This window comes from Euprymna scolopes, chromosome 8, assembly GCF_053919585.1.
Source record: "Euprymna scolopes isolate OS-2025 chromosome 8, ASM5391958v1, whole genome shotgun sequence".
NCBI lineage: Eukaryota > Metazoa > Mollusca > Cephalopoda > Sepiida > Sepiolidae > Euprymna > Euprymna scolopes.
Genome location: NC_136489.1, coordinates 170582425 through 170610290, shown reverse-complemented (window position 1 = coordinate 170610290; position 27866 = coordinate 170582425). Strand labels below are relative to the sequence as shown.

At 43.4% G+C, this 27866-nt stretch overlaps 2 protein-coding genes across 2 annotated transcripts; one reads left to right on the top strand and one right to left on the bottom strand.

Moving 5' to 3' along the window:
* The first annotated feature begins 785 nt into the window (after nucleotides 1–785).
* On the top strand, nucleotides 786–1379 carry LOC145284006 (uncharacterized). Its single transcript, XM_080133098.1, has one exon. The coding sequence runs from the start codon at nucleotides 786–788 to the stop codon at nucleotides 1377–1379; it is 594 nt and encodes a 197-aa protein (XP_079989224.1).
* Nucleotides 1380–22919: 21540 nt separating this feature from the next.
* Nucleotides 22920–23540, bottom strand: LOC145284005 (uncharacterized). The gene has a single exon (XM_080133097.1). The coding sequence runs from the start codon at nucleotides 23538–23540 to the stop codon at nucleotides 22920–22922; it is 621 nt and encodes a 206-aa protein (XP_079989223.1).
* Nucleotides 23541–27866: the final 4326 nt, after the last annotated feature.

Sequence of the window (27866 nt, the reverse complement as noted above, 5' to 3'; positions counted from 1 at the left end):
TGCTTTCATTACGAAGTTGTTGTTTTTTTTTAATTTATGTTTTAACAATTATTTATTAATACATTTGTATACAATAAAAGTTTTGTTTTTTTTTCAAATATTTTGAGTTCAGAAAAAATTCTTGTTTGTTACTTATCTGTCGTGAAATTGGAGTATTTTTTATTTTGGTATTTATTTATTTCATTTTCAGTGAAAAAGAATTAATAAAAGAATTAATAATTATATTTTATTTTAGTAAGAAAGATAACAAAATAGTAATTCGTTTTTACTAAAATAATAGCTGTCCTCTAAGCTTCAGCCTCTGTCTCATCGACGAAATGTAGCATCCCTCTGCCTGTCCTACAAGTACTTTAATGGTGAATTCTCTGACGAACTTCAAGCACTTGTGTTATAATAAATTACTGTAACTCTTCAGGAAATGAATCATAGTTATTCCCCTTGGCCGGAACTAAGGATTCCGCCATATTGATTTTGCCAAACACGTGTATATATTTTAAGCTGATAAAACCTTTACGAAAGGCATTCTTAATCATTCTTCTTTTATCATTTCAATTTTATCATCTTAAAATAAAAAAAATAAAAAAATGGACAAATTACTGCGGCCAGACAGATTTAACACAGAACCAACTGCTCCGAATTCAGAAAAAATATACAAACATTGGAAGTTAACATTCAAATACTATCTACGCACGTTAAATAACGGCCAAATCGAAAACAATGCGCAAAATCTTTTCGCTTTGATCAATTCTGTCTCGGCGACAATTTTCGAAATTATAAGCGACGCCATGGATTACAACGGCGCCATAGAAACGCTAGACGCTATTTATATGAAACCAACAAACATTGTATTTAACAGACATCAACTCCTGACAAGTAAACAGAAACCGACACAAACCATCGACGAGTTCATGCAACAATTGGAAGTATTCGCTAAATCTTGCGAATTTCAAGCGGTAAGTGCCGAGGAAAACAAAAAACAATATATATGGGACGCGTTCATTAGCGGCATCTCGTCTTCGTCTATCCGTCAGCGCCTACTTGAAAAACCTTTCTTGACGCTACAAGAGACATTTACAGTGGCTAGGTCCCTAGAACAAGCGGAGAAGCATATGGCCAGCTTCGATTACCACCCGAGTGTAACAGCTACCGTAGTTCAACCAGAAGAAACTCCCTTAGCCGCTGTAAAAGGAAATACATTACAAAAAGGAATTTGTTTCTTCTGTGGGAACACACGGCATGCACGGGCGATGTGTCCTGTGCATAATGTCGAGTGTAGAAAATGTAAAAAAAATGGCCATTGGGCTAAGGTATGTAGATCATCCTCCTCTCCTGCTGCTGTGTTGTACGACCCGGACTCCCCCCCACCCAATCTCTCCTGACTACGAACGGGTGCCAAAGACATCACCTACACGAAATGCGAAATAAATGGGCAGGTAGTGAATGCTATGGTAGACTCCGGCAGCATGGGGACGTTCATTAGCAAAAATACAGCAAGAAAGCTGAAACTTTTTGTTATCCCTAAACTGAAAACCGTAGCATTGGCGGACCCGAATCATCATGCTAAAATCATCGGCGAAACTGTTGTTGACATCTCTCTAAACGGTAAAAACCACCACGCCATGACGGTGGAAGTAATTAAGGACCTGTTCATGGATATGATTGTCGGAAAAGACCTTCTAAAACAATATAAAACTGTGACGTTGAAATTCGACGGTCCCAGTGTCGTGATAATACATACTTTGGAAGCATTGATAAACAGACTCGAAGGTGGTGTAAAATGCGTTCTTTATTGTCTAGTAGTAAACGTTGCACTCAGAAACAATGGCGGACGAGATTCATACGTCACGGGCCAAGGGGCATAACTCTAGGCGACTAATAGTCTCTTAGCCTATATTATGACATCCCTTCCCTTCCATATATATGTATATAGTCCAAGGGCAATATTTAGCCTTTATCTGATTAAGGGATAACATAGTCTCTAATATATTATTTAGCTTGTCTCCATTGTTCTAGGGTAATGGTATTGTCTCTTTTTTTAGGATAGTGTAACCTATAAATTCAGTTTCTGAGGAGCATTCACTCGTCTCTGAGATCTTCTTAATTCGGGGGTGAGTTTCTCAGTTCGGGTGTGAGGCGTGCCGCTGGAGTGTTGTTCGGTGGTCGGCTGTTCGATTTGTTTAGGGGGGGGGACCTTCCTTCTGGGTGGGATCCGGTGGAGAGTCGCTGGGGCGAGGTTGGTCGGATCTATTTGCGGTTGTTGATCTCCTCCCAGCTGGTCTGAAGAACTGCCTGTTCCTTCTATAGGTGTTACCGTTCTCAGATTCAACTATGTAGGATCTGGGTATCACGCTGGAGTGCTGAATTTTTCCAGGCTCCCATATCTTTGCTTTTTCCTGCTGGACATAGACATTCTGTCCTGCATGTAGGTGGGAGTGGTGTCTGTTATGTTTCCTGTCATAGCAGACCTTAGAATGATCTTTCTGTTTCTGTATGGCTGTCCTAGTCTGCTCATCGCCAAGTTGTTGCTTGGATACTAGGGGTGTCCGTATTTTTCGTCCGTTGAGTAACTCTGCCGGGGACTTAATGTCTGATGACAGTGGCGTGGCTCTGTAAGCCATCATTGCTAGGTAGCTGTCTTGACCAGTTTCCCCTGCCTTCGTCAAAATTTTCTTGCATGTTCCCACCATTCTTTCGGCGAATCCGTTAGACTTGGGGTAATGTGGGGACGATGTCCTGTGTTGGAAGCTGTACGTCCTGGCGAAATCCTTGAAATCTTTACTTGTAAATTGTGGACCATTGTCCGAGTATAAGATTTCTGGCACTCCTTGTTCCTCAAATATCGTCTTAATGCTTCTAATAACGGATATTGATGAGGCGGACGGAAGGCGTCGTACGAAGGGGTTTCGGCTGTACTGATCTGCCACAAGCAGATATTCTTTCCCTGCCAATGTGAACAAGTCTGTGCTGACGTACTGCCAGGGGTACGTAGGGGTTTCGTGCTGGAGTATTGATTCGGGCGGGATACTGGCTTGGTATTTCTGGCATGTGTGGCACTCTCGGACTATATCTTCTATGTCCTTATTTAACTCTATCCAGTACACCGCTGAACGCGCTCGTAACCTCGTTCTCTCTACTCCTTGGTGTGAAGCATGCAGCTCTTCCAGTATGCCTCTTTGCAACGAGGCTGGGATAATGATTCTCTGGCTCTTGAGTAGAATTCCATCCTGGACCCCAATCTCATCTCTGAAATTCCAGAATGGCAGGAGAATTCCTGGGCAGTCAGCCCGGTTGGAAGGCCAGCCGGTCAATACCATGCTTACAAGTTGCTTTAGGAGTGGATCCTGGGATGTTTCCACTCTTATATCTTCAACTCTCGTCGGCGCAAAGTTGAGGTATGAGATCATGCTATGGACGTTGAGATCGATCCCTTCAATGTGCCCACTGGGTCTGGGTGCTACTCGTGACAAGCAGTCTGCAATTGGAACTGTTTTTCCTGGGGTATATTTTACAGTAAAATCATATCCCTCGACCTTCAATAACATTCTAGCCAGTCTTGGGGGTGCTTGTGCTAGATTTTTCAATGCTATCGACTCCAATGGCTTGTGATCCGTATGAATTGTCGTTTTGTGGCCCCAAACGTAACTGTGAAATTTCTCCAGGCCAAAGACGATAGCCAACATCTCCCTCTCTATGTTTGAGTAGCGTGTTTCTGGTCCGGAAAGTGCTTTGCTCGTGAATGCTACTGGTCTGTCGTTTTGTAGCAGAGCCGCGCCTATACCCATTGAAGACGCATCTACCTGTAGCACTATTGGTTCTTTAGGGTCGAAGTATCGGAGTGTCGTATGATTTCCGATCTCTTTTTTGATTTCTTCGAATGCCTGTTGCTCCTGTGAAGACCATGTGAAGTCATTCTTCTTCGATGTTAACTCACGTAGGGGTTTTGTCAGTGTCGCGAGTCGTGGAGAGAATTTGTTCAAGTAGTTCACCAGGCCTAGGAAGCTGGTGAGCTGCTTTGCATCCTCGGGGGGTTGCATCTGTGTGATCGCCTCTATTTTCCGGGGATCTGGTTTGACACCGTCTCTTGAGATTATGTGGCCGTAGAAAGGGATTTCGGAGGTTTTCACCACAAATTTCTCTGAATTAAACCTGCAGTTTCTTTCCCTTGCTCTAAACATTAGCTGCCTCAGTGCCTTGTCATGGTTACTGCCGTCTTCCTCGAATCCGTACACTACTATGTCGTCGCATATGGATAGGACATTTTCGAGGTCTCCGAAGTTTTCCTGCATGGCTCTTTGGAACTCATCTTGGGCAGATTTGACTCCCATGGGGTACCTGTTGTACATGTATCTGCCATGTGGGGTAATGAATGTTGTGAGACGTCTCGACTTTTCGTCCAGTTTCAAATGCCAGTAGCCGGACTTGATATCGACTTTTGTGAACCATCTAGCGTTGTCTAGTTCCGCAGTGATGTCTTCGAATGTCGGAGTCGCATAGTGTGGTCTGTGCACTGCTTTATTTAAGTCTCGGGGGTCGAGGCATAGCCTGACCGATCCGTTCCTTTTAGTGGTACAGACGAATGAGTTTACCCAGGGCGTTGGGTCCTTTACAGGGGAAATTATTCCCTGGGCCTCTAAGGAGTCCAACTCCAATTTCAACTTTCCTTTTAGGGATATTGGGACTCGACGTGGTGGGTGGACAACTGGTGGTACTTCGGGGTTTAAATGGATGGTGTGTTCACCTGGCAGACAACCAATGGAGTCGAATACGTCTGGAAATTCCTCAATGATTTTCCTCCTTTCTCCAAGGTTTCCCATCGTACATGGTTCCTGCACGGGGACCGGTTTCATGTCGTGCGGGGGAGTAGGCCGGGATGCTTTGTCCGTCACATGAGTTGTGTCCGTTTTTATAGCCAAGTTAAGGGTGACTAGCCCTAATTCTCTTGATGTTTGGAGTCCTATTAGTATAGGGTCTCTTGATTTCACCACGTGAAAGGTCGCTTTAACGAACTTGTCGCGAGATCTGACCCCTAAACGACAGGTCCCTTCTTGGTCTATCGTTGAGCCTCCAAACGCAATTAGCCTTATAGCTGATTTTTCCAGTGGTACTCCTTTCAGTTCCTTGAATACCTGTTTAGGTAACAGGTTGCTCATTGCACCTGTGTCGATTTTCGCGTCAACCTCTATTTGGGCTTTGCTGTTGCCTATCTTCAGTTTTGTGAAAGCTTCTGTGGTCGCTAACGGTAATTCCTTTACTGTGTGAAAGTACAGCTCCTCTGTGGAACTGTCGTCGTTGCTACCCATATGTGCTGCTGCCATGTGGATTTTATTCTTATTATATTTCCTCTGTGGCTGGAATGACTGTCTGCGTGTGTGCCCTTCGTCTCCCATTTTAGAGTGGCAAACTTTAGCAAAGTGTCCCTTTTTATTGCATTTTAGGCAGTATTTGCCTTTAGCTGGGCATTTATATTGATGGTGTTTTGTGCCACAATTACCACATGTGGTAGGTCCACTGGGCTGTCTGGCTCTAACTGCGAGTGTAGAGCTGTCTTCTACTGCTGTTGTACGTAATGCTTCCATTTGTTTACACGTGGCTTCTTCTGTCTCGACGATTCCGAGTGCTTTCTCGATCGTGAGATCGCTTCCTTCTCTTATTAGAGACTTTTGTGCAGACTGTAAATAAATACCGAATATGAATAGGTCCAACATAATGGTCTCTTCCACCGTCCGACCGTATTCACACTGTTTGGCTGTCTGACGCAGCCGACTTAGAAATGCGTGTGCCGATTCATCCGCGTTTTGTTTACATTTTAGTAGGTTGTGTCTAGCTACACGAAAGTTCGATCGCGGATTCGCATATTCCTTAAAAAATTGGATATATTTATCCAATGTCCTTTCTTCTCCCTGTCGAAAGGGAAAGGTGTCACTTATTTCCTGGCCCTTGATACCAGACCATATTAGCAAGTAATTTAACTTTGTGTCTGAATCTACGTCTTTCATTGGGCCGTCGAAATATAAATGAACTTGCCTGATAAATCGGTCCATTGATTTGGCCAAATTTGAAGTGTTCCAATCGATTGTTGGAGGTGGTAGTTGCGAATATGTATTCATCGTCGATTGCGAGAAAAATACCGACACCACGTGTGTTTTTGTATTAATTTTTTTTTAGATCCCGAAAATGTTCGTTTTTTTTTTTTTTTTTTTTTTTTAGGGTAATATTGTTACTATTCCTTTGATTCTTTAGAGGATCCCACTTCTGACACCATGTCGTGATAATACATACTTTGGAAGCATTGATAAACAGACTCGAAGGTGGTGTAAAATGCGTTCTTTATTGTCTAGTAGTAAACGTTGCACTCAGAAACAATGGCGGACGAGATTCATACGTCACGGGCCAAGGGGCATAACTCTAGGCGACTAATAGTCTCTTAGCCTATATTATGACACCCAGGGAAGAACTTGTTATTGGAGCGATGGGTAAGAGTAACAGTTTTCCATGTATCAAAATTTTTCCTCCTCCCCTCTTCTCTCATCTTTCTACTCGGACGACCCCTATTGCCACCAAATCTCGTCGTCACTCATTCACTGACAACATTTTTATTAAAGAGGAAACTGCCAGAATGCTGAGGGAAGGCATAATAGAGCCCTCTATATCTCCTTGGCGAGCCCAAGTTTTAGTGACCTCTAACGAGAATCAAAAAAAAAGAATGGTGGTCGACTACAGCGACACCATAAATAGACCTACAGAACTAGATGCCTATCCCATGCCTAACATTACTAAAATGATTGATGACATAGCTCGATACAACGTTTTTACAACACTTGACCTGAAGTCTGCTTACCATCAAATCCCAATTAGTCATGCCGATCGGAAATACACAGCATTCGAAGTAAATGGAAAACTTTACCAATTTACTCGTATCCCTTTTGGAGTCACTAACGGAGTGAGTGCCTTTCAAAGATGCATCGATTGCATTGTAGAAAGAGAAAAATTAACAGATACTTTTGTGTATGTAGACAATGTCACGATATGCGGAAAGGATCAACAAGAACATGATTACAACCTTCAAAGGTTTTATAATGTAGCAAAAAAATGCAACATCACACTCAACCAAAGTAAGAGCATCATTTCTACTACTTCTATCACACTTCTTGGGTACACAATCCAGAACAACCAAATTACTCCTGATTACCTGAGGCTAAAACCACTCCTTGAAATGCCACCGCCTCTAAATTTACAGTCGCAAAAACGAATAATTGGTATGTTCTCTTACTATAGTAAATTCATTCGAAATTTTTCTGATAAGATACTGCCGCTGAACCATAACAGGGAGTTTCCACTACCCCCGTCTATTCTAAATTCTTTTCAGACGCTGAAGACCGGGCTGCCAACTTCCTTGCAGGAGAAATCAAAGATTACTTACGTGGCAAAGGTATCGCCACCTCTAAAACATGTAGGTATCACCCTGAGGGTAACGGGCAAGTTGAGAAGCTCAATGGAACTTTATAGAAGGCCATCCAAACGACCTTACACTCTAGCAACATGAAACTGCCTCATTGGGAAGATATACTACCAAACGCTCTCCATTCAATCAGGTTGTTACTATGCACTGCCACCAATACGACTCTTCATGAGAGAATGTTCAAATATAGTCGTAGATCTTCCTCCGGAACTTCTGTTCCCACTTGGGCGAAACCAGGCCCAGTATATGTCAGAAACCATACTAAGTCTAGTAAGCTCGACCCTCCAGTAACCCCTGTTACCCTATTAGACATCAACCCCTACTATGCTCATGTACGACTACCCTCTGGTGCGGAAACTACTGTCAATGTGCGAGACCTGGCCCCTAACTCCTCAAACCAAGAAGACGAACACGATGAAAACAATACTGCAAGCCCTGAAGCCCGTAAAGAACCGCCACCTGACGAAAACAATATCGACGTGGAGGAGAAGAATCCCTTACCTGATCCTGAACATATCCATACTAGCCACGATGTGGATGCTGAGAACAAAAATCCCTGTGAGTCAGTGCGGAGATCGTCCAGAATGCGGCGATTTCCAAGTAAATATAACGACTTTTTAACCTAGTACTGAACAGACTAAATTTAACTTCTGTAATTCCATACTTAATTATTGTTGAAGGGGAAACTGTTATAATAAATTACTGTAACTCTTCAGGAAATGAATCATAGTTATTCCCCTTGGCCGGAACTAAGGATTCCACCATATTGATTTTGCCAAACACGTGTATATATTTTAAGCTGATAAAACCTTTACGAAACGCATTCTTATTCATTCTTCTTTTATCATTTCAACTTGTACCCCCCCTCGACGTAAATACCCCCGACAAACCCGACAAGCAGCTAAATCCCACCCCTTCACAGTAGAGATTCCTAGATGTAAGAGAATCTTCTACTCCAGTAGTTTATTCCCCAGAACTACTAGACTTTGGAATTCCTTTCCGGGTTCCTGCTTCCACAACTGTACTGACATGCAGAAGTTCAAGTGTAACGTGAACCAACATCTTGCTGCCCAACTCTCCACATAGTACCCCTGTAGCTTATGTCCCTGCTAGTAGCTCCCTACATCAAAGTGGCAATGTGCCTTGTTTGGGATGAAAATGTAATTAAAAAAATAAATAAATAACACAATGTAACAAGGCGAATGTGTGTATTTTAGCTTCAAGAATCGCCGACAGATGTCACTTTTCAGCCAAAGAACAGTGGTTGATAACTCTTTCTTTTCTAAAAGTGCGTGCAAACTAAAATTAAATTTTGATACATTTTTATACAATCTTTCTGTACAAAAACAAATTAATCTTAAACTTCCATAAATGTTTCATATTTTTTCATTTATATTTTGCTTCATTTTTTATACAACCTTAACATAAAACAAATAATTCTAAAAACAATCTATGTTTTATGTTTTTAACATATTTTTTATTTTCAGTTATGAATCACTCATTGAAAATAAATTATATTAATACATCAAAATTATATTTTGATACATTTTTTTTTCATACAATAAATGTTTTGATTTTATTATTTTTGTGTTATTTATTTTGTTATTATATATTTTTGCGTCATCGTAAACACTTGTTTATATTTGAGGTTCACATAATGAAGAACAGGAGTCGATAACTCGTCTCTGTTGCTAATATGTCACTGACATGCAGAAGTGCCGTGCATTTTTATAAGACAGATGGTTCAGAATCATAATACAAGTGAAAAAAGAATATTTGTGTAATTGCAAAGGTATTTGCAGGAAGTCTTTCGTGACTGAGAAAATCCTTTGCAACTTAAGAAATCATTATTGTCAACATATGTTATGAAGAAACACTGTGAATGGAGATAATTTATCCGTTGCAATTTGAACTTGGTATTGTTAGCAGTATAGTTTTTATATCTTTCCAGGCAGAGTTTAACATGTAAAATCACAAGCAGCTGCGACTGTGACTTGCGGAAACGTTGTTGAGACTGGTTTGTTTTTGACGCGTTGATTCATTTTACTGACTTTCTAGAATGTTGCAACCCATTCGCTGTCTACACACGTGAATAGACAAAAGTATAGCCCCATGGATTTGTGTGTAAAAAAGCCATATTACAAGTATGATTCTATGTGCCGACAGGACTGCATGGGGGAAGGGTGACAAAATCAATAAATAATGATTTCTTGATGCTACAAATTTCTGTCTATTTATAGTTTACTTTTTTTTTTTTTAATTCAATTTTCATCCCAAACAAAGCACAGTGCCACTTTAATGTAGGGGGCTACTATCGGGGACATAAGTTGCAGGGGTATTATGAAGGGAAATGATCAACAAGATGTCTGTTCACATTACACTTGAACTTCTACATGTCAGTACAGTTGGGAAACCAGAATCCTGGAATGGAGTTCCAAAGTCTAGCAATTCTGAGAAAGAAACTATCAGAGTAGAAGGCTTTCTTACATCTAGGGATCTCAACTGTGTAGGGGTGGGATTTAGCTACTTGTCAGGTTTGTCGGGGTATTTATGTCGAGGGAGTACAAGTGCTTGTAGTTCATCAGAGCATTTACTATTAAAACACTTGTAGAACAGGCAGAAGGGTGCAACATTTCGTCGATGGGGCAGAGGTTGAAACTTAGATAAAGCTTAGTAATGTAATAGTGTAATTTGTCAGCAGAGGCAGAAGAACAAATTCAAGACGAAGCGTTTGCAGCAACATTTTGTTTCCTTGGGCGATAGGCAATATCATAGCGAAAACAGGTAAGTTCTAGTTTCCATCTCGTAATCTTCTCAGTTTTTATTTTACTTTTTCCATTGGGGTCGAACATAAAAGAGACAGATTTTTCATCAGCGATCAACTTAAAATGCTTCCCGAGCAGTAAATGTCACCATTTTTAGATCACCTCTAAAATTGCATAGGCCTCCTTTTTAACCGCAGAATGCTTCTGCTCAGTGGAGGTTAAAGTTCTTGAAAAGAAGGCCACTGACCCAGAGTTCTGAGTTAGAGAGGCAGCGATGGCATGCTCTAAAGCACCAGTTTCAACCTCAAGATAGGGGGAAGAGTTTATAGCTACTAGGGACGATTTATCAATTTCTTGATCCTTAAAGGCATCGGTTTGTTCCTTATTGAGGGGAAATTTGATCATTTTGATTGTAACGTGCATCCAGGAGATAAGCGCCCGCGTGTTTGCGTGTTGTGTGGGTACGTGGGAGAGACGGATGAGGGGAAAAGACTTACCTCGAGACCAGCTCAGCGTTACCGACCAAAAATAGAAAAGAAAGACCAAGATGGCAGCCGCCGTCTTTTGTAAAGTATGATGTCTCGCAAAGTCACACAAATTCTTGCAATATGCAAATTTAGCCGGCCTAGAACGACGATAAAAGCGGGTGAGGAGAAAGACGGGGGGAGAGCGACGATTGAGTTGGCCGAGGAATCGTGTGGCTGTTGCTTCTCGTGCCGTGTGAGGATATTTTACCGTTGTTGGATTCCGTGCAGAACCGGTGTATAACGGTTATTGAATTGCTGCAACATTTATAACATCTTTTCCTGAACTTGCCATGTTAAAGAGAGAGTCGGGCGCCATCTTGAATTTTTCCTTACACATATTTGTTACAAGTTACCTCGGCCATTTGGCCTCTAGGACTATGACCGAGTCGAAATTCAACTTAAAGCTCATACCCGAGTTTGACGGGTCCACGTCCATCGTCGACTGGGTTGAAAGGGTCGAGCTGACGTGCGACCTTTGTGAGGTGAAAAGGGTACACACTGTGATTCCCCTGAGATTGGCTGGGGGTGCCTTGAGTGTATATCAGCAACTCAGTGCTGCCGAAAAGGGAGATGTCACCGCAATTAAAGCTGCGCTGTACAAGGCATTTGCCATGGATCCTTGTACGGCCTATGAAAAATTTGCTTCCAGAAAACTTCTACCGGAGGAAAGCGTGGATGTTTTCTTTGCTGAGTTAAAGAAACTAGCAGTTCTGTTCGGTGGAGGGGTGTCGGAGCGGACGCTCGCGTACGCGTTTGTGGCGGGCCTTCCCACTCGGGTGAAGCAGCTACTGAGAGCCTCAACCAGCGTTTCAACAACGACCATGGAACACTTGATGGAACGTGCTCGAGCCATCATCAAAGATGAGGAGGACCTGGGGGAACCAGTTGTGATGGCGACACAGACAGGCCAGATTGGCGCTCAGGAGATTCCAAATCAGAACCCTGCAAGCAATGGGAAATGTTTTCGCTGCGGCCCACACGGACATTTTGCAAGGAATTGCACCAACAAGGGGCGTGTGTGCTGTTTTAATTGTGGCGGTTTGGGGCATCTAGCCCAAAACTGTGTGGGAAATGTATCAGGGGAGAGGACGTCAGCGCCGCCCTGCTCCCCGAGCAAAATTTGAACAAGGCGCAACCAGTGATGACCGTCTACGTAAACAGGATACCCTGCTCAGCACTTCTCGACTCAGGCTGTTTGCATACGCTAGTGAGCGCCAGGCTGTGTCCAAGTTGGACTAAGAGGAAGATCAAAGTCACCACGATAGGAGGCAAGACCCAGACACGCTGTGGAGCTGGAACTGTCAAGATCTACACGGACACCGGTGCAGCCACTAAGATCAATGTGCTCGTGACCCAAGGAAATCTCCTGGGGTTTGACCTGTTGCTCGGATACGATGCCATCACGGTACTGGGGAGAGTCGCAGTTCATCGGGATGGAAAGGTGCGATTCTTGGAAGCCCCAGTGTGTGCAGCACTCCATATCGATCGGCCGGATTTTACAGTGGACTACGACTCGCGCAAGAGGGCCTGGATTGCATCTTGGAAGTGGACCGAGGGAATGGCACCAACTAAACTCAAGAATGGGGTTGCAGAGTACCCTATACCCAGTGAGGCCCGAGCAGAATACGAAAGGGAACTAAAGGCGTGGATCCAAGATGGCTGGTTAATCCCCTACCCTGAGGACAAGCTTGGGCCTCCCAAGGGTCTAATACCCCTGATGGCAGTAGTCCAGCATAACAAGTCGAAAGTACGGCCCGTGCTGGACTATAGGGAGCTTAACAAGCATATTGAAGCCTACACTGCCGATGCTGACGTATGCGCCAGCAAGTTGAGGGAATGGCGTCAGAAAGGCACTAATGTCTCGATATTGGATTTGCGGAAAGCCTATTTACAGGTGCGAGTTGATGAGACATTGTGGCCATTCCAGACAGTTTGGTTCCAGGGGCAGAGGTACTGCCTTACACGCCTCGGCTTTGGCCTAAATGTGGCACCACAGATCATGAAGACTATTGTCAACACAGTATTGTCCCAAGAAAAGCCCATGAGGGACTCAACGTCAGCTTATATTGATGACGTATACGTCAATGAAGATGTACAGTCTGCGTCGTGTGTCAAAGAAAAGTTGGCTCAGTTTGGTCTGGAATGCAAGAATCCTGAACGTTTAAGGGAAGGAGCACGTGTATTGGGATTGGATGTTTATGAAGAAGATGGTACATGGCAGTGAAATTCCAAGCATCCCCAACCTCGTTACAAGGCGGACCGTTTTTTCTTGGTGTGGAAAACTTGTTGGTCACTTACCGGTCTGTGGCTGACTCCGCGCAACTGTTGGTGTAATTAAACGCAGAGCAAATTTAACAACCACGGGTTGGGATGACATATCCGATGATGTCCTACTAACTCTGATGATTAAAGAGACACTGGAGAGAGTGAACAAGAAGGACCCTGCCTGTGGGTGGTGGTGTGTTAACGGAGACAACGTAGGTGTGTGGGTTGATGCCAGTTCTTTGGCATTGGGAGTATCGTTGGAGCAAGGAGGAAACATGTTTGAGGATGCGTGTTGGCTGCGGCCTATAACAGATTCTCAGCATATCAACCTGGCAGAGCTGGACGCTGTTGTAAAGGGGGTAAATCTGGCCCTGCAGTGGCAGTCTAAGAAGTTGACCTTGTACACAGATTCTCTCTGTGTCTACCACTGGGTGTCTGACACTTTCAGGATGGACACGAATCCGTACCAAGGCAGCAAGCAAAATGTTAATACGGAGAAGGCTAGACACGCTAAAAAACCTGGTATCTGAGTATGGGCTATCACTGAGCGTCACTCTGGTGCCATCACATTGTAATCGTGCTGACCAACTGACCCGTGTACCTCACAAATGGTATGAAGCCGCGAAGATGGGAATGGAGATTACTGCTCGATCTTGTGCAGTTGCAATCGACCCATGTCAAATACAAAAAATTCATGCACAGAGCGGACATCCGGGTATCAAGAGGACCCTTTATTTTGTGAGGCGCGTATACTCAGCAGTGACCAAGATGGATGTCAGACAGATCGTCAGAAATTGTGAGGCTTGCCAGTCTATTGATCCTGCACCAGAGCGATGGCAGAAGGGTCGCTTGGAAGTTGAAAGTGTGTGGCAGCGGCTGGCCATGGATATTACCCATTACAGTGGCAAGCCCTTTCTAACTCTCATTGATTGCGGGCCCACGAGATTTGCGGTGTGGCGGCAGATGACTAGACAGGATTCAGCAAATGTTGTTCGCCACCTATCATCCATTTTTTTTGAGCGAAGTGCGCCGGAAGAGCTCCTGACTGATAATGATGCAGCGTTTTGTAGCCAGCAAGTCCGGCAGTTGTTAGATGAGTGGGGCGTCTGACCACGGTTGTGATATGCCCATGTGCCGTCAGGAAATGGCATTGCTGAAAGAAGCCATCGCAGCATCAAGAGAATTGCTGCCAGGAAGCGATGTACTATTACGGAAGCCACATATTGGTACAACATTACGCCAAAGGACGGGACGTCCCTTTCAACCGCACCTGCGAATGCTATTTACACATACCGAGTCGGAGTGAAGGGAATCAACACTACGCAGCCAGCCGACAAGGGAACATATAACAGATATGAAGTGGGAGATCCAGTGTGGGTGCAGCCCCCAGGAAATCGGTGCACCGACAAGTTTAAGCGAGGACAAATATCTGGAGTGATTAGCCAGCAGTCTGTTTTGGTCGATGGAACCCCACGACATGTGCGACATCTTCGCCCAGCTATCGAAGTGCGTCACACAACTACAGAAGAAAGCAGTGAAGTGTCTAGCGATGAGCTGCCGATGCACGGATTCAGTGAGCCCCCTCCAGAGACTGATAGCAATACTTCATCTGATGAGGCGGAACCAGATCCAGAGCCCGAATCTGAAACAGTGAATGTACCTCTTCGCAGAAGCACACGCACTAAAAGGCCCCCCCCCAGTGCTCTCTATGTGATCATCAGATCAGGGGGGAGTGTAACGTGCATCCAGGAGATAATCGCCCGCGTGTTTGCGTGTTGTGTGGGTACGTGGGAGAGACGGATGAGGGGAAAAGACTTACCTGGAGACCAGCTCAGCGTTACCGACCAAAAATAGAAAAGAAAGACCAAGATGGCAGCCGCCGTCTTTTGTAAAGTATGATGTCTCGCAAAGTCACACGAATTCTTGCAATATGCAAATTTAGCCGGCCTAGAACGACGATAAAAGCGGGTGAGGAGAAAGACGGGGGGAGAGCGACGATTGAGTTGGCCGGGGAATCGTGTGGCTGTTGCTTTTCGTGCCGTGTGAGGATATTTTACCGTTGTTGGATTCCGTGCAGAACCGGTGTATAACGGTTATTGAATTGCTGCAACATTTATAACATCTTTTCCTGAACTTGCCATGTTAAAGAGAGAGTCGGGCGCCATCTTGAATTTTTCCTTACACATATTTGTTACATTGATTAGGGGATGTAATTTCTCAGTGAAGTTAGATATTCACTTTGAATAGTGAGAAAACATTCCCATAGCTCATCGAAGAAAAAAAAAGTCTTGAGCAACAGGTAAGTCCCTCAATCCTTTGAGCCTGTCCGAGTCTGGTTTTACTGAACCTTTGCTTATAGTGTACCCAAGTAAGTTTACAGAAGCAAGGGATAGTGAAGCTTGCTTTCATTCAGTGTTAATCCGTACTTTGCCACAGCCTGCATAAAACATTTTAAATTAGTATCATGCTTAGCGTGATTTTCTTCATAAACTGTAACATTGCCAATGTAGACAAAGGTTTCTTGAGGGTCTTCTCGTTTGATGATATCATCGATGACTCGTTAGAAGCTTGTCAGTCCATTGGTTACTCTAAACGAAATTAGACAAAATTGGTAGAGGGATCCAGAACCTTCAAGGGCTGTGTATTTTCGTTCTTCCAGTTTGATTGCAACTTGATCACAAGGAAGAGAATAAGCATCCAGAAGAATAAACCAGTTTATCGTTTGATTCTCAGGAGACACTACAAGCATTTGGGTTCGCCATAGAAGTTGAGAGGGCTTGTCATGGTGCGCTTATGCCGTGTTTCATTTTCTACTATGATGGCCATTTTTTTATTGGTAAACAATCTCACATACACCACCTGTCGGCGAACAGCCCTTTTCTCATTGGGAACTGAGAAGAAAGAAACCTTAATTCAACCCTTTCTCGATTAAACAGAATAGGAGAGACTTTCATTCCAAACTAAATCTAACATAAATATAATAATTTTATGTTGGAAATCCTTTTTATTGTGATTAATTAAGTGAGAAATTAATTCTGTTCATTTGTTTATCTACTGAAGGAGCGCACTTGTTGTAACCATGTTATTTCATAAATACAGCACGTCTGTGGCCTGCCACTCTTAAGCCAGCTAGGGAGCAAGAAGCCTCCTGAATGCAACGTTAAATGCGAGGGGCATGAGATCCCGAAGCAAGGCTGTTCGCGTGCTGAGGGATCTCATGGCCCTTGAGGTAGATATAGCTACGATTCAGGAGACCCACTTTGTTAGGCCCGGGGATTGTGATGTGCTGGTGGACGACTTTGACGTTTACTCAGCATATGGCAATTCTCATAGCCGTGGGTTTTCTGTGCTAGTGAGTTGCACCCTGGCTGCGACGGTTACTGTGGTCCATGAGTGCACGCGTGGAAGGCTGGTTGTGGTCGATGTTGCCGTTAAAAGCGGTAAGTTCCAGATTTTGGCTGTTTACACACCCAATATCGCTGCAGAGAGGGTTTTCTTTTTTCAGCAGTTGGGATGTTCCTTTCGGTGGGTCTGGAGTGGTTAGTTTTAATGGGGGACTGGTATGCCATCCTGGACCCCAAGATAGATAAGGTCGGGGGGAATAGAGGGTCGGAGAGGTGTGAAAGCAGCCTGTCTGACCTGATGGCCTCGTGCGATCTTGTTGACAGGTTCCGTCTGGATCACCCGGGGAGAGAGATGTAGACGTGGCAAAATAATGCGGCCTCCAGTCCAAGCACTTACTTGGACAGGATGTTAGTTAGAAGAGGCGACATAGATTTCTTATCGTGTCCCACATTCCACTGGCTAGGTCATTTGGACCATAAATTAGTAATGGCCCGTTTGAGAGTAGGTAATAGGCCTAGGTTGGCTGGCTACTGGAAGTTGAACGCCTCCTTACGGGAGACGAACGACTTCCGGGAACAGCTGACAACACTAATTCAGCGGGAGTTAGTAGGAGCGGTCACCGGAAGTAGCTGGTGGGTTAAACTTAAGGCTACCATTAGGCATTTTTGCGTCCAATATAGCCAACGCCTCGCGTTAACTAGGGCACAGACCAAAAAGCACCTAGATGATAGACTGACCCGGGCGGTAGCTGGTGGGGATCCCTTAGAGATAGCAGTAGTTAAGGGGGACTTCCAGCGCTTGGCTAGTGACCATTACGAAGTTCCAGTAGTTAGAGCTAGGTTAAAAAGAGTCTCTAACAAAGCTGTGAACGTTGATGCTGTTGAGTGTATGGCTGCCTTAAGACATGGCTCGGATGAGTACATTTGAAAGGTGAAAAACCTGGAAGGACATACCCTCGTATGGACTCGGGAGATTTGCAATGGGTTTTGTTAACATCTGGAGGAGTGCTTTGCCCAACTACCCAAACTCCGTGGCCAGGAGTTTGGCAGCTATTTAGCCAGCTCGCCCCACATTACTGCGGCCCGAGCAGCTAGTTGTGATGGGATGATTACGGAGTGTGAAGTCAATACTGCGTTGAATGAGGTTGGCCATAACAAATCTTCAGGGCTCGATGGTCTGCCGTACGAACTGTATTTGAGGCTGTCGGCCATGTTTGTTCCTCTTCTGACAGGTGTGTTTAACCACTGATTTGTGCAGGGATCCATCCCTGGGAAGGTAACCAAAGGAGTGGTCATACTACTGAAGAAAAGAGAGCGGCATGGTGGGGAGGACTTAGATGATTATAGGCCCATCACTCTGCTAAACAAAGAGTTGAAGATTTTGGCTCGCGTTCTTGCAAACCGACTGCAGGTTGTTATCGGCAACTTGGTCAGACTGGATCAGACTTGTTCTGTGAAGGGGAGATCGATTCAAAACAACTTGCACTTGGTGCGCACGATCATAGAGGGGTTGGAAGACGACACAGGAGCCACGCTGATCAATTTAGATCAGTCCAAAGCGTTTGATAGGGTCGACCATGGTTTCTTGGAATCTGTTATGGAGACCGCCGGCTTTGGTCCGGACTTCCACAAGTGGATTTCCGTTCTGTATCGTAATCCTGCAGTAGCAGTACAAGGAAATGGTAGGTTGTCGGAGTCCTTTGCGGTCTCTCAGTCGGTGCGTCAGGGTTGTCCGCTGTTGCCTCTGTTGTATGTTCTGGTGTTGAAAACCTTCCTTCACAAATTAAGGGATGAGGCGACTAGACAAGTCCTGCACGGCATAGCTCTACCTGGCAGCAAGTTTGCCAGGGTGTCCGCATACGCTGATGATGTCACCTTTTTGTAGGGCGAAGGATCGATATTAAAGCGGTGATGAAGGTGGTCGCTGAGTATAAAAGTGTCACAGGGGCCATAGTCAATCGCAGCAAGTCCGTTGGCCTGCGGTTTGGCTCCTGGACCGGGGTAAACTTGCTTCCAGGTGGTTTCAGCTGGACTGATGGCCTGATAAAGATTCTTGGAGTCTAGTTTGGGCCTGGACTCCAGCTGGACAAAAATTGGTCGGAAGTGCAGTCGAATCGTCAGTAAGGGCTTGGATTCGCAGGGGCTTATCCCTGAAGGGTTGTGCGGAGGCGTGTCAAACTTACGTCTTTCCGTTGATCCTTTACCACTTGTCAGTACTTCCTCTGCCTGCAGACAGCTGTAAGGCTTTGGAGCGACTCCTTTTCAAACTTCCTTGGAAAGGGGGAAAGCCGTATGTCCATAGACAGGTCTGTACACAGAAACTCAGCGAGGGAGGCTTAGGAATGCCTGACTTGTTAAGTCATAAGTACGCCGAAAGATTGGCGTTCCTGAGTCGGACACTGCTTGAGGAATTGCACTGGGTACCAGTTGTGGAGCAAGCTTTTCCACAGCTCTTATCCTCCCCTGCTATTGAAGGTTGTAGAAAACCAGTGGGGGAATGGCAGCGGGGGAATGCCGAGCCGCCCTTAGGCCATTGCCAGGGTCCAGTGACCTTACACGGCCTAGGAGGAGGCTATATCAGGATTTAGTGGTGGGGACTGCAAAAGATCCACTCGTTGAGTGGCTGCACATGTCGAGGGAGGAGGTCCTCTCTCAGTGGAATTGGGCGCCAGCCAGAAGCTATTTAAACAACTCATTACATGAAGGCTTGTCCGGAGTGCGCTGCCACTTTTTGGAGTGCTTGCCAGGGACTGCAAGAGGGATGAATATGTTCCCTTTTGCCCCCGCTGTGAGGATGATGAGGATGAAACAAGGGATCACGCCATTTTTCTTTGCAGCGGAGTTCGGAGGCTTTGGGAGTACATCGGAGAGGTAATGGCTCGCATCGACCCTGACCAGTTGGTGCCACTTGATTTGGTGTATGTCGTCGACAACATGGATCTGCAGTTCACTGGGGAGAAACGGTTGGTGTTTCTCGTGATCCTAGCTGTAGCTAGGTTAGTGATGTGGGTTTCACGTCTTAACATTGTCTATAAGGAGTAATCTGTTTCGGATCGGGATCTGGTCGCTTGCTTTAAGCATCAGCTTAAAGTAAAGATCAGATGTGATTGGAAAAGATTGGATCGCATAGACTTTGATAGGAGATGGGTGCACAATGCTGGTTTGTGCATCCGACGAGGCACTAGGTTTAAGTTTGTTTTCCCACTCTAGTGGTATTGGTCAGGCGGTGCTAAGGTTCTGTGGAACCCAGCCCCGAACAAAGTTTTCTTTTTCTTAGAGTAGTTAGGTTGTAACCACTTAGAGTGGAAAATACTTTATTAGGTGCTAGACTAGGGCAAGTATGATCGATGATCCAGTCCCCGATTTTATTTTGCATCGGCACTAGGAGAGATTCCAAAGATGCCCAGTCCACCCTTTGTTTTGTCCCTGGTCTGTTGCCCCTATGCGTACATTTATCTTGGAAGACGCCGTCCATTCCCTATATCGCCCATCCCTATCTAATTTGTTTTTCAAATATCGTCCCTAGGTCCCCCATTCCCCACTAGGGAACGACCTGCTTGCTTTCGACCCTTGGGGATCGGAAGACAGTGGGCGCTCCATATCTAGAAGTAGATTGGGAGGATCCCTTACTAACCCGCCCCCCATAGGCATTTTGTTTAGTTGTTTTCTTTTTCTTTCTTTTTGGGTGTATCTTAGTTTGCCCCCCTCCCCATCATCTCATCCCTCATTTAGTTTTATTTTATTTAAAAAAAAAAAAATTCTTTTGATGTTGTTTTGTTTATATGTAAATATTTATTTATTCTTATGATTTTGTTTTGTTTATATGTAAATATTTATTTATTTCAGAATGTATATAAAGCCAACTCATACGCTGGGGAGATTTTAAGTAGATAAACTCCATGGTAAGAATGAGGTATTATGGTGATAGTGTCTTAGTGTAGGGAATCTAATAAAGTCTTTTAAAAGACCTAGCACTTAGAGTAGAATGACCCTCGACCCCCACTACCCCCTACCGGCTCCATGCCTAAGTGTTTTGGACCCCAAATGAGGGCCTGACAGTAGATAATGCCAGGCCCAGGGCCAAGCACTAAATAAGAGCCTCCTGAATGCAACGTTAACGTTCCTAGTCAAGTCGACTAGCCAAGCAGCTGAAGAGTCTCAGCAGTAGTTCAAACAGTCTTTTTCAGGGCCACCTTTTCCATATTACTTATGTGATTCACAAACTACTTTTATGCGATCCACTACTACTACCTGTCTGCTTCTTGAGACTACCCTTCTTCAATCAACGCACTTCAGCTCACTCCTGCAGTTTCTAGTGCTTACTGCAGCTTTACAGCACCTGCTGCATCCTTCTACAGCCTTCTAGTACCAACCGTATCCTCCTGCAGCCTTCCAGCCCTTTGTGCCTTCCAGTACTTGCTGCACCTTCCTGCAGCTTTTCAGTACCTGCCGCAGCTTCCTACAGCCTTCCAGCACCAGCCACACCCTCATGCAGCCATCCATTTGACCATTTTTATTTATTTCTTTTTTGTAAATAAAATGCGATTTGTCGTCTTTAAACTGACTTGTCAGGGCTAACTCTTTTCAGGGCTACCTTTTTCCACATTAATTATGCGATTAATGAACTACTCTTAAACGATCCACTACTATCATGCAACTACTACTGCCTGCCTGCTCTTATTGCTCAACCAGAACACTCCAGTTCACTCCTGCGATTTCCAGCACTTCCTGCAACCTTCCAGCACCTGCTGCATCCTTCTACAGCCTTCCAGCACCAACCGCATCCTCTTACAGCCTTCCCGTCCTTGGTGCCTTCTGCAGCCTTCCAGCACTTGCTACACCCTCCTGCAGCCTTCCAGTACCTCCTGCAGTTTCCAGCACCAGTTGTACCCTCCTGCAGCCATCCAGTCCTTGGTGCCTTCTAGCACCTGCTGCAGCTTCCTACAGCCTTCCAACACCATTTGCAGCCCTCAGAAGCTTTGCAGTGCCAGTCGACGGACTTTAAATATCCAGCTTTTTCAAATTTGACTATTTTTACTTATTTCTTTTTTCTAAATAAAATGCGATTCATTGTCTTTAAACTGACTTCAGCTTTTTGTCATTCTTCCTTTTGCTTTACTGTTCTCTTTTTGCCTCTGTGCCTTAAATTCTACGTTGTACGGTCGATTGATTTAATCACTGGTTACTTCCCTCTTCAACAGGCTCTATAATACCTTCCTTTAGCATATGGGTTATTTCTGATTTAATAAACTCAGCATTGAGTAGGGTATGTCTCTTGGATTTAACTGCTATTGGGCGACAGTCTGAAGTTAAGTTTGTAAAGAGAGAGAGGAGTAAGAGACATTTTTAATGGTGGTCAGTTCACAAATAGTAAGAGAGGGAAGGGGGTCCTCTGAAAGGTATTTCTATTGAAGAAGGTTGGTTTATAAATGTATGCCTGAGAAGAATATCACTGCATAGGTCGACCATAATCGATAGCGTGACATTATGGTACTCCCTTCCATTCAGACTCCGAGATACAAGGGGCAGATAACCCTATAGCAATTGAATATCATAAAGAAAGTTCAATCTTCAGGGGTCACTAACATATTTGGTACTTCTACAGTTTATCGCCGAAAATGGAGATGTCATTTCCTTTCGTGCACGTGCAGTTAAAATCAGAGGGAGAAGTCAGTATTTTAAACTATGACCGAAGTAAGAAATAAAAAAAGTACAAAATTGTTTTATAAAAATTATATTTTCTTATGCAATTTTTTTAATAAATGTCTTTACAATTATATTGGGATACATTTTTATACAATAAATATTTTGGTTTTCAAACGGCGCTTTTTCCCCCCGGTTTAAACAATTATGAATATATCATTTTCGTTTTCTGTTTTTAATAAGAAAAATATATATACGTTTCATGAAAACCTTTCCCGTGTAGTGAAGGTGCTCGCTGGGCAAAAACAAGTGGGTCACCAGTGAAGCGAAGGTAAGCGCGTTGGGCATTACAACGAGCATCTCACTTACGATTAATTTTTCAAAACATTTATACGAAAGTAAACATCTGGAAAAATCAATTAAAAACAAACAAATCATCAGACTTAGCTCTTTGTAATAGATGTGAATTTATTTGCCTGGAATATCTCACTCGTGTTATTTTTTAGTCCGAAAATAAAGAAAAGAAATCCTTCTTGACCGGTTCAATGTTTTTTGACGTCATGTTGGAAATTAATTTTTTTAGGAAATGCGTCGAGTAAGGAGCTGAAGGAAAGATAAGAATGTTTTTCTTTCTTTTTGGTGTATTGTTTCATCAATGGGAAATCAGCACAAGTGTGTTGCGGCTGTTTGCGCACAAGCGACGGAGCGTGACAGTAACGCGTCTTAACTCTTCGGGTGCCGAGTAAAAAAGAGATCGAGAGAGTTCTTGAATTTTGGCGCCACGCCTTTTTTTGTCTTTTTTTCGGAGCTCTCTAGAAACGGTGAAATGTTCAAATGTCCTGACAAAATAAATTCCCGGGTAGACGCTACATACCCCCCTACTAGACAGTATGTCGAACAAAAGAAAGTGGAAAAGTCACTGGGTATACACAGCAAATCGATGAGGACGTTGCACTAATCTGCCCGATTTGGTAGAAGTTGTACTTACTGGTGCATTGCAGTTTCCGTTCTGAACTGCAGTGTTTTGTGTCCGTTTGCGTGGTAACACATTGTCATCCAGAATAGCTTTCTTCAGGCGATCAACACTGACTGAATCTCGTCTTCCGTCAATGTCGATAACGAAAAACTTTGAGTAGCGTTTCAATACCTTAAAGGGACCAGAATACGGTGTTTGCAGTCGAGCTGTGCCTCCATCGTTCCGAACAAACACATGAGTCCACGATTGTATGTCTTTGGGGACGTGAGTGCGTGTGTTCTGTGTTCTCGGGGCAACGTTAAAAGGTTTCGCCAAGTATTCCCTCACACGAGAGGTATAACTTGTTGGGTCAGGCATGCGTGTAGGAGTGGTCGGTGCGACCATCTGTCCAGGAAGAGTCAGCGTTGTTCCGTAAATCATTTCGGCAGGCGTAAAGCCAATATCTGCTTTTATGGTGGATCTGATGCCTAATAGAATGAAGGGGAGGTACTCTGTCCACCTGTTAGGGTCGGAATGTGCTCTAATAGCTGCTTTCAACTGACGGTGCAGACGCTCGATCATGCCGTTTGCCGCCGGGTGGTACGAGGTAGTCCTTATGTGTTTGATTCCCAGTAGGCGAGACAACTCAGAAAAAAGATAGGAATCGAATTGTCTGCCCCTATCGGTTGTGATGGTGTGAGGCACACCATAACGCGATATCCAATGTGTAACCAGGGCTCGGGCAACAGTTTCTGCGGAAATATCTGCGATGGGGATGGCTTCAGGCCATCTAGAGAATCTGTCGATGCAAGTCAATAAGTATGTGCAGTTTCTCGAATGTGGGAGTGGACCCACTAAATCTATGTGAACGTGTTGAAATCGTGCCTCAGGGGTTGCGAAGGTAGCAAGGGGACTTTTAATATGCCTCTGTACTTTCGATTTCTGGCAAGGGACGCAACTCTTGGTCCATTCGCGAACGTCTCGGTTAATGGCTGTCCAGATGAAACGAGAAGTCACCAGCTTCTGTGTGGAACGAATGCCAGGATGTGACAAGTTGTGAAATTGAAAGAAGACAGCTCGCCTATGCTTAAGGGGTACATAGGGGCGTTCATGACCGTTCGAAACATCGCACCATATTGTCTCGTTGGAACAAGGTACTGGGACTTGCTTGAAAGTTAGATTTTCGGAGTGACGTAAGCGATTTAGTTCTTCGTCATCCCGTTGGTCGATGGCGATCTGGTGAAGGTCGATTCCGTTAATCGCTTGAATGGCATCGATGTGCATTCTCGACAATGCATCTGCAACTACGTTCTCTTTCCCTCTGATATACTTGATATCCGCAGTAAATTGTGATATGAAATCCAAATGGCGAGCTTCTTAGGGATGATACTGACTTCCGCACCGGTATCAACGAGAAATCGTATACCAGTGGTTCTATCAGTCACGTACAGGGTGCGACGAATGTTGTTCTTGCCAGGAGTGTTTGCCGCTCCTACTGCCTGGCCTGGGCGTTTTCCCGAGAGACGTTTCTTCGTATATGAACATGGCTGGTGGCATCGGTAAGCTCTTTCACCGAAACGCGCGTGGTACTTGCAGAGCCCACCGCTGTTCTGAGTGCTGCTAAATCGCCGGGGACGGACTCGCTCAGTGGGGTGCTTATGCATTTTAGGTTTTTCAACCGGACACTTAACGTCACATTCGCCAACATGCCAGGCGCCCCAAAACAGCCTATCCAGGCCGTACAAGCCGTTATCGCATACTGCGCAGTTAAACACTTTCGTTATATGTTGGAAGGATCCACTTTCACGCTTTTTACGGATCACGTCGGGGTCACCAGTGTAGTGAAGGTGCTCGCTGGGCAAAAACAACGGGTCACCAGTGAAGCGAAGGTAAGCGCGTTGGGCATTACAACGAGCATCTCACTTACGATTAATTTTTCAAAACATTTATACGAAAGTAAACATCTGGAAAAATCAATTAAAAACAAACAAATCATCAGACTTAGCTCTTTGTAATAGATGTGAATTTATTTGCCTGGAATATCTCACTCGTGTTATTTTTTAGTCCGAAAATAAAGAAAAGAAATCCTTCTTGACCGGTTCAATGTTTTTTGACGTCATGTTGGAAATTAATTTTTTTAGGAAATGCGTCGAGTAAGGAGCTGAAGGAAAGATAAGAATGTTTTTCTTTCTTTTTGGTGTATTGTTTCATCAATGGGAAAGCAGCACAAGTGTGTTGCGGCTGTTTGCGCACAAGCGACGGAGCGTGACAGTAACGCGTCTTAACTCTTCGGGTGCCGAGTAAAAAAGAGATCGAGAGAGTTCTTGAATTTTGGCGCCACGCCTTTTTTTGTCTTTTTTTCGGAGCTCTCCGGAAACGGTGAAATGTTCAAATGTCCTGACAAAATAAATTCCCGGGTAGACGCTACACCCGTTTTCATTAATTAAATCGAAACATTTCAAATTAAACAATTACGGGTATATGTTCTCTTTAACTGTCTTTATTTACTTTTTTTCATAGTTTTTTTTTCCAGAAGTAATTAATAGCTAGTTTAATTTTTTTTGTCATTTATTTCCTACTTCGACCATAGTTTTAAATACTGATTTCTCACTCTGATTCTAATGACAGGTAGCCCCCCCCCCAAAAAAAAATGGCGTCTCCATTTTCGGCGATAATCTGGAGAACCAAATATTTTTGAAAAGCTTTCCTGACTCAATTTTTCGGGATATCTATACTAATTGTAAATATTAGTGAAAAAATGTTTTATGAAACAGTATCGATACCAATGCGCTTTTTTGTCTAAAAAAAAAAAAAAAAAGCAAGGGGGCCAACTCTAAGGGAAAAAGTTTTTCTTTGTTACCTCCCTTGGGCTGGCCATATGTTCATGTTTTTTTTTTTTGTTTAATTTTCATGTTTTTAGCACCCGAAGAAGGTCACAGGTTGCAGCGACCGAAACGTTGTGCTGATAACACCCAAGATGAGAATAATAGTCTGATTAATCAACATAGCACAAGCATTCACATCTCATCTCAAAAATTCAGAATTGCAAAGACTAATTATGTTATTTTTATTGGACAAAGTATGAAATAAGGACCCTGAAAGCCAAGAAACTCAAAGGGAGCACTTAAATTGACACCGGTTAATTGCCAACGCACATATCATTTGCAAACAAACATACACAACCCAAGTAGTTTGTTTTATATGTTGATTTTAAATATGTAGGATATGGTTTGCGCATGAATCAGTGTTCACCCAATTCATAATTGGGATATATCGATTTTTAAAACCAAGTTTGCAGGTGCAGGAATCTCTAGAAGGCAAAAGTAGTAGAGTATCACAGGGTCTATTAAAGGTAAATGTAATGAGATCTCCGATTTACAGAAGGCTTCCACCAAACCACATCCACATCCATATGAAATAAAAAAACATGAATAACTTTGGTAAAATAACGACATCTGAAAAGAACTCAAGATCACTGTATTAGGATGAAAGAACAACATTTAATTACATGTTTAAGAAACAGTAATTCAAATCATTCCAACGTTAGGTTTTTGTAATGAGTGTTCATTAGACAGTCTTTGCTAATAAGTATCTCATGGAAAAGGCATAAAGTTTATAATTACTGATTTTCATGAACTGAGGGACACACATAGTTATTTTCTGAAAGGAAAAGAGTTATTAAGCTGAGTAAGCATGATACGTGCATGCGTGTTAAGAAAGCAGTAGTTTATTGAAAAGAAGAAATAATTCTCATTTGATATGGTCACTTTCCATGCTGAGAATTTAGGTGCATGACATGCGTAAAAAGTCATGTTAGGTGATTTAATACCCCATAAAGATGGAGTCTCTTAGACATGAATCGGGTTAGCGAAATCTGTAGAGAAACTGGTTTGGTTTTTGTGGCATTCTCGCCAAAACTGTTTTACATCTGAATAGACAGAATCCATGTTGAGGATGTTTACTTGTAAAACTGCATCCTGGATTGGTTTGATTATCGCAAGCCAAATCTTATATAGGTGAGTTCTATAACATTCCAGTCTCTCTATTGTATCACTGCACATAAAACGCAATGTAGTCCTTTTATCGCATGTGTGCGGATGGGTAAATTATGACATGCCTTTGCGCATTCTTCACATGTGTGTGTGTGTGTGTGTGTGTTGAAAAACGGTGATTGCTATGAGATGTCTCTGCCAAAGATTTGTTGCTACCGTATCTAGTGAATGGTACAAATATTGAAAAAAGATTCACAGAAAAGTAGGAGAAATATTTTTTTATGTAGGGTGCATTTTTTCTGGGTAGGGAGGCTTTCCTTTTTTTTTTTTTAACAAAACTTTTCAATGAATGAATATAGAGATGGTATCTATCGAGTAAGTTCTCATTTTAAAATGAGTTCATTCTGTATGATTATTCGATTTATGTGTTTTCCTTTAGGCATAAAAATATCTATTTTTGAATGTAGACTGTGTTTTCTTTTTCTTGGTTCTCATGTACTTTTGTATCCTTGTTTCTACTTTTGTTTTTCTTGTTCACATGTCCTTGTTCTGAATTCATAGCAGTGGACCGCTTGTTAGGTGAGAGTATAGGTTAACAAAACACTATCCACATACTAAGAACGGTTTTGTCAACAAGAGACCTTAAAAATTCCTTCTGGGGTTTTTCCTCATAGTAAAATGAAACGAGATGACTTTCATAGTTTAAATGAAAAGATAGTCTTTATTTGAATTTTTATAATAAAGGTAATTTACACAAAACCAAGCAACATAAAAAGTGTGTGCTTCTACAGAATTGAGACGAGATTTTGTAGTCGATAAATGGAGTTTTCAGATAAAAGTTTCAACTGATTTTTTTTGTCAATTCTAATAAGTTACAATGGTAGCTTCCAAAGTATGCAGTCTAAATTAACTGCAT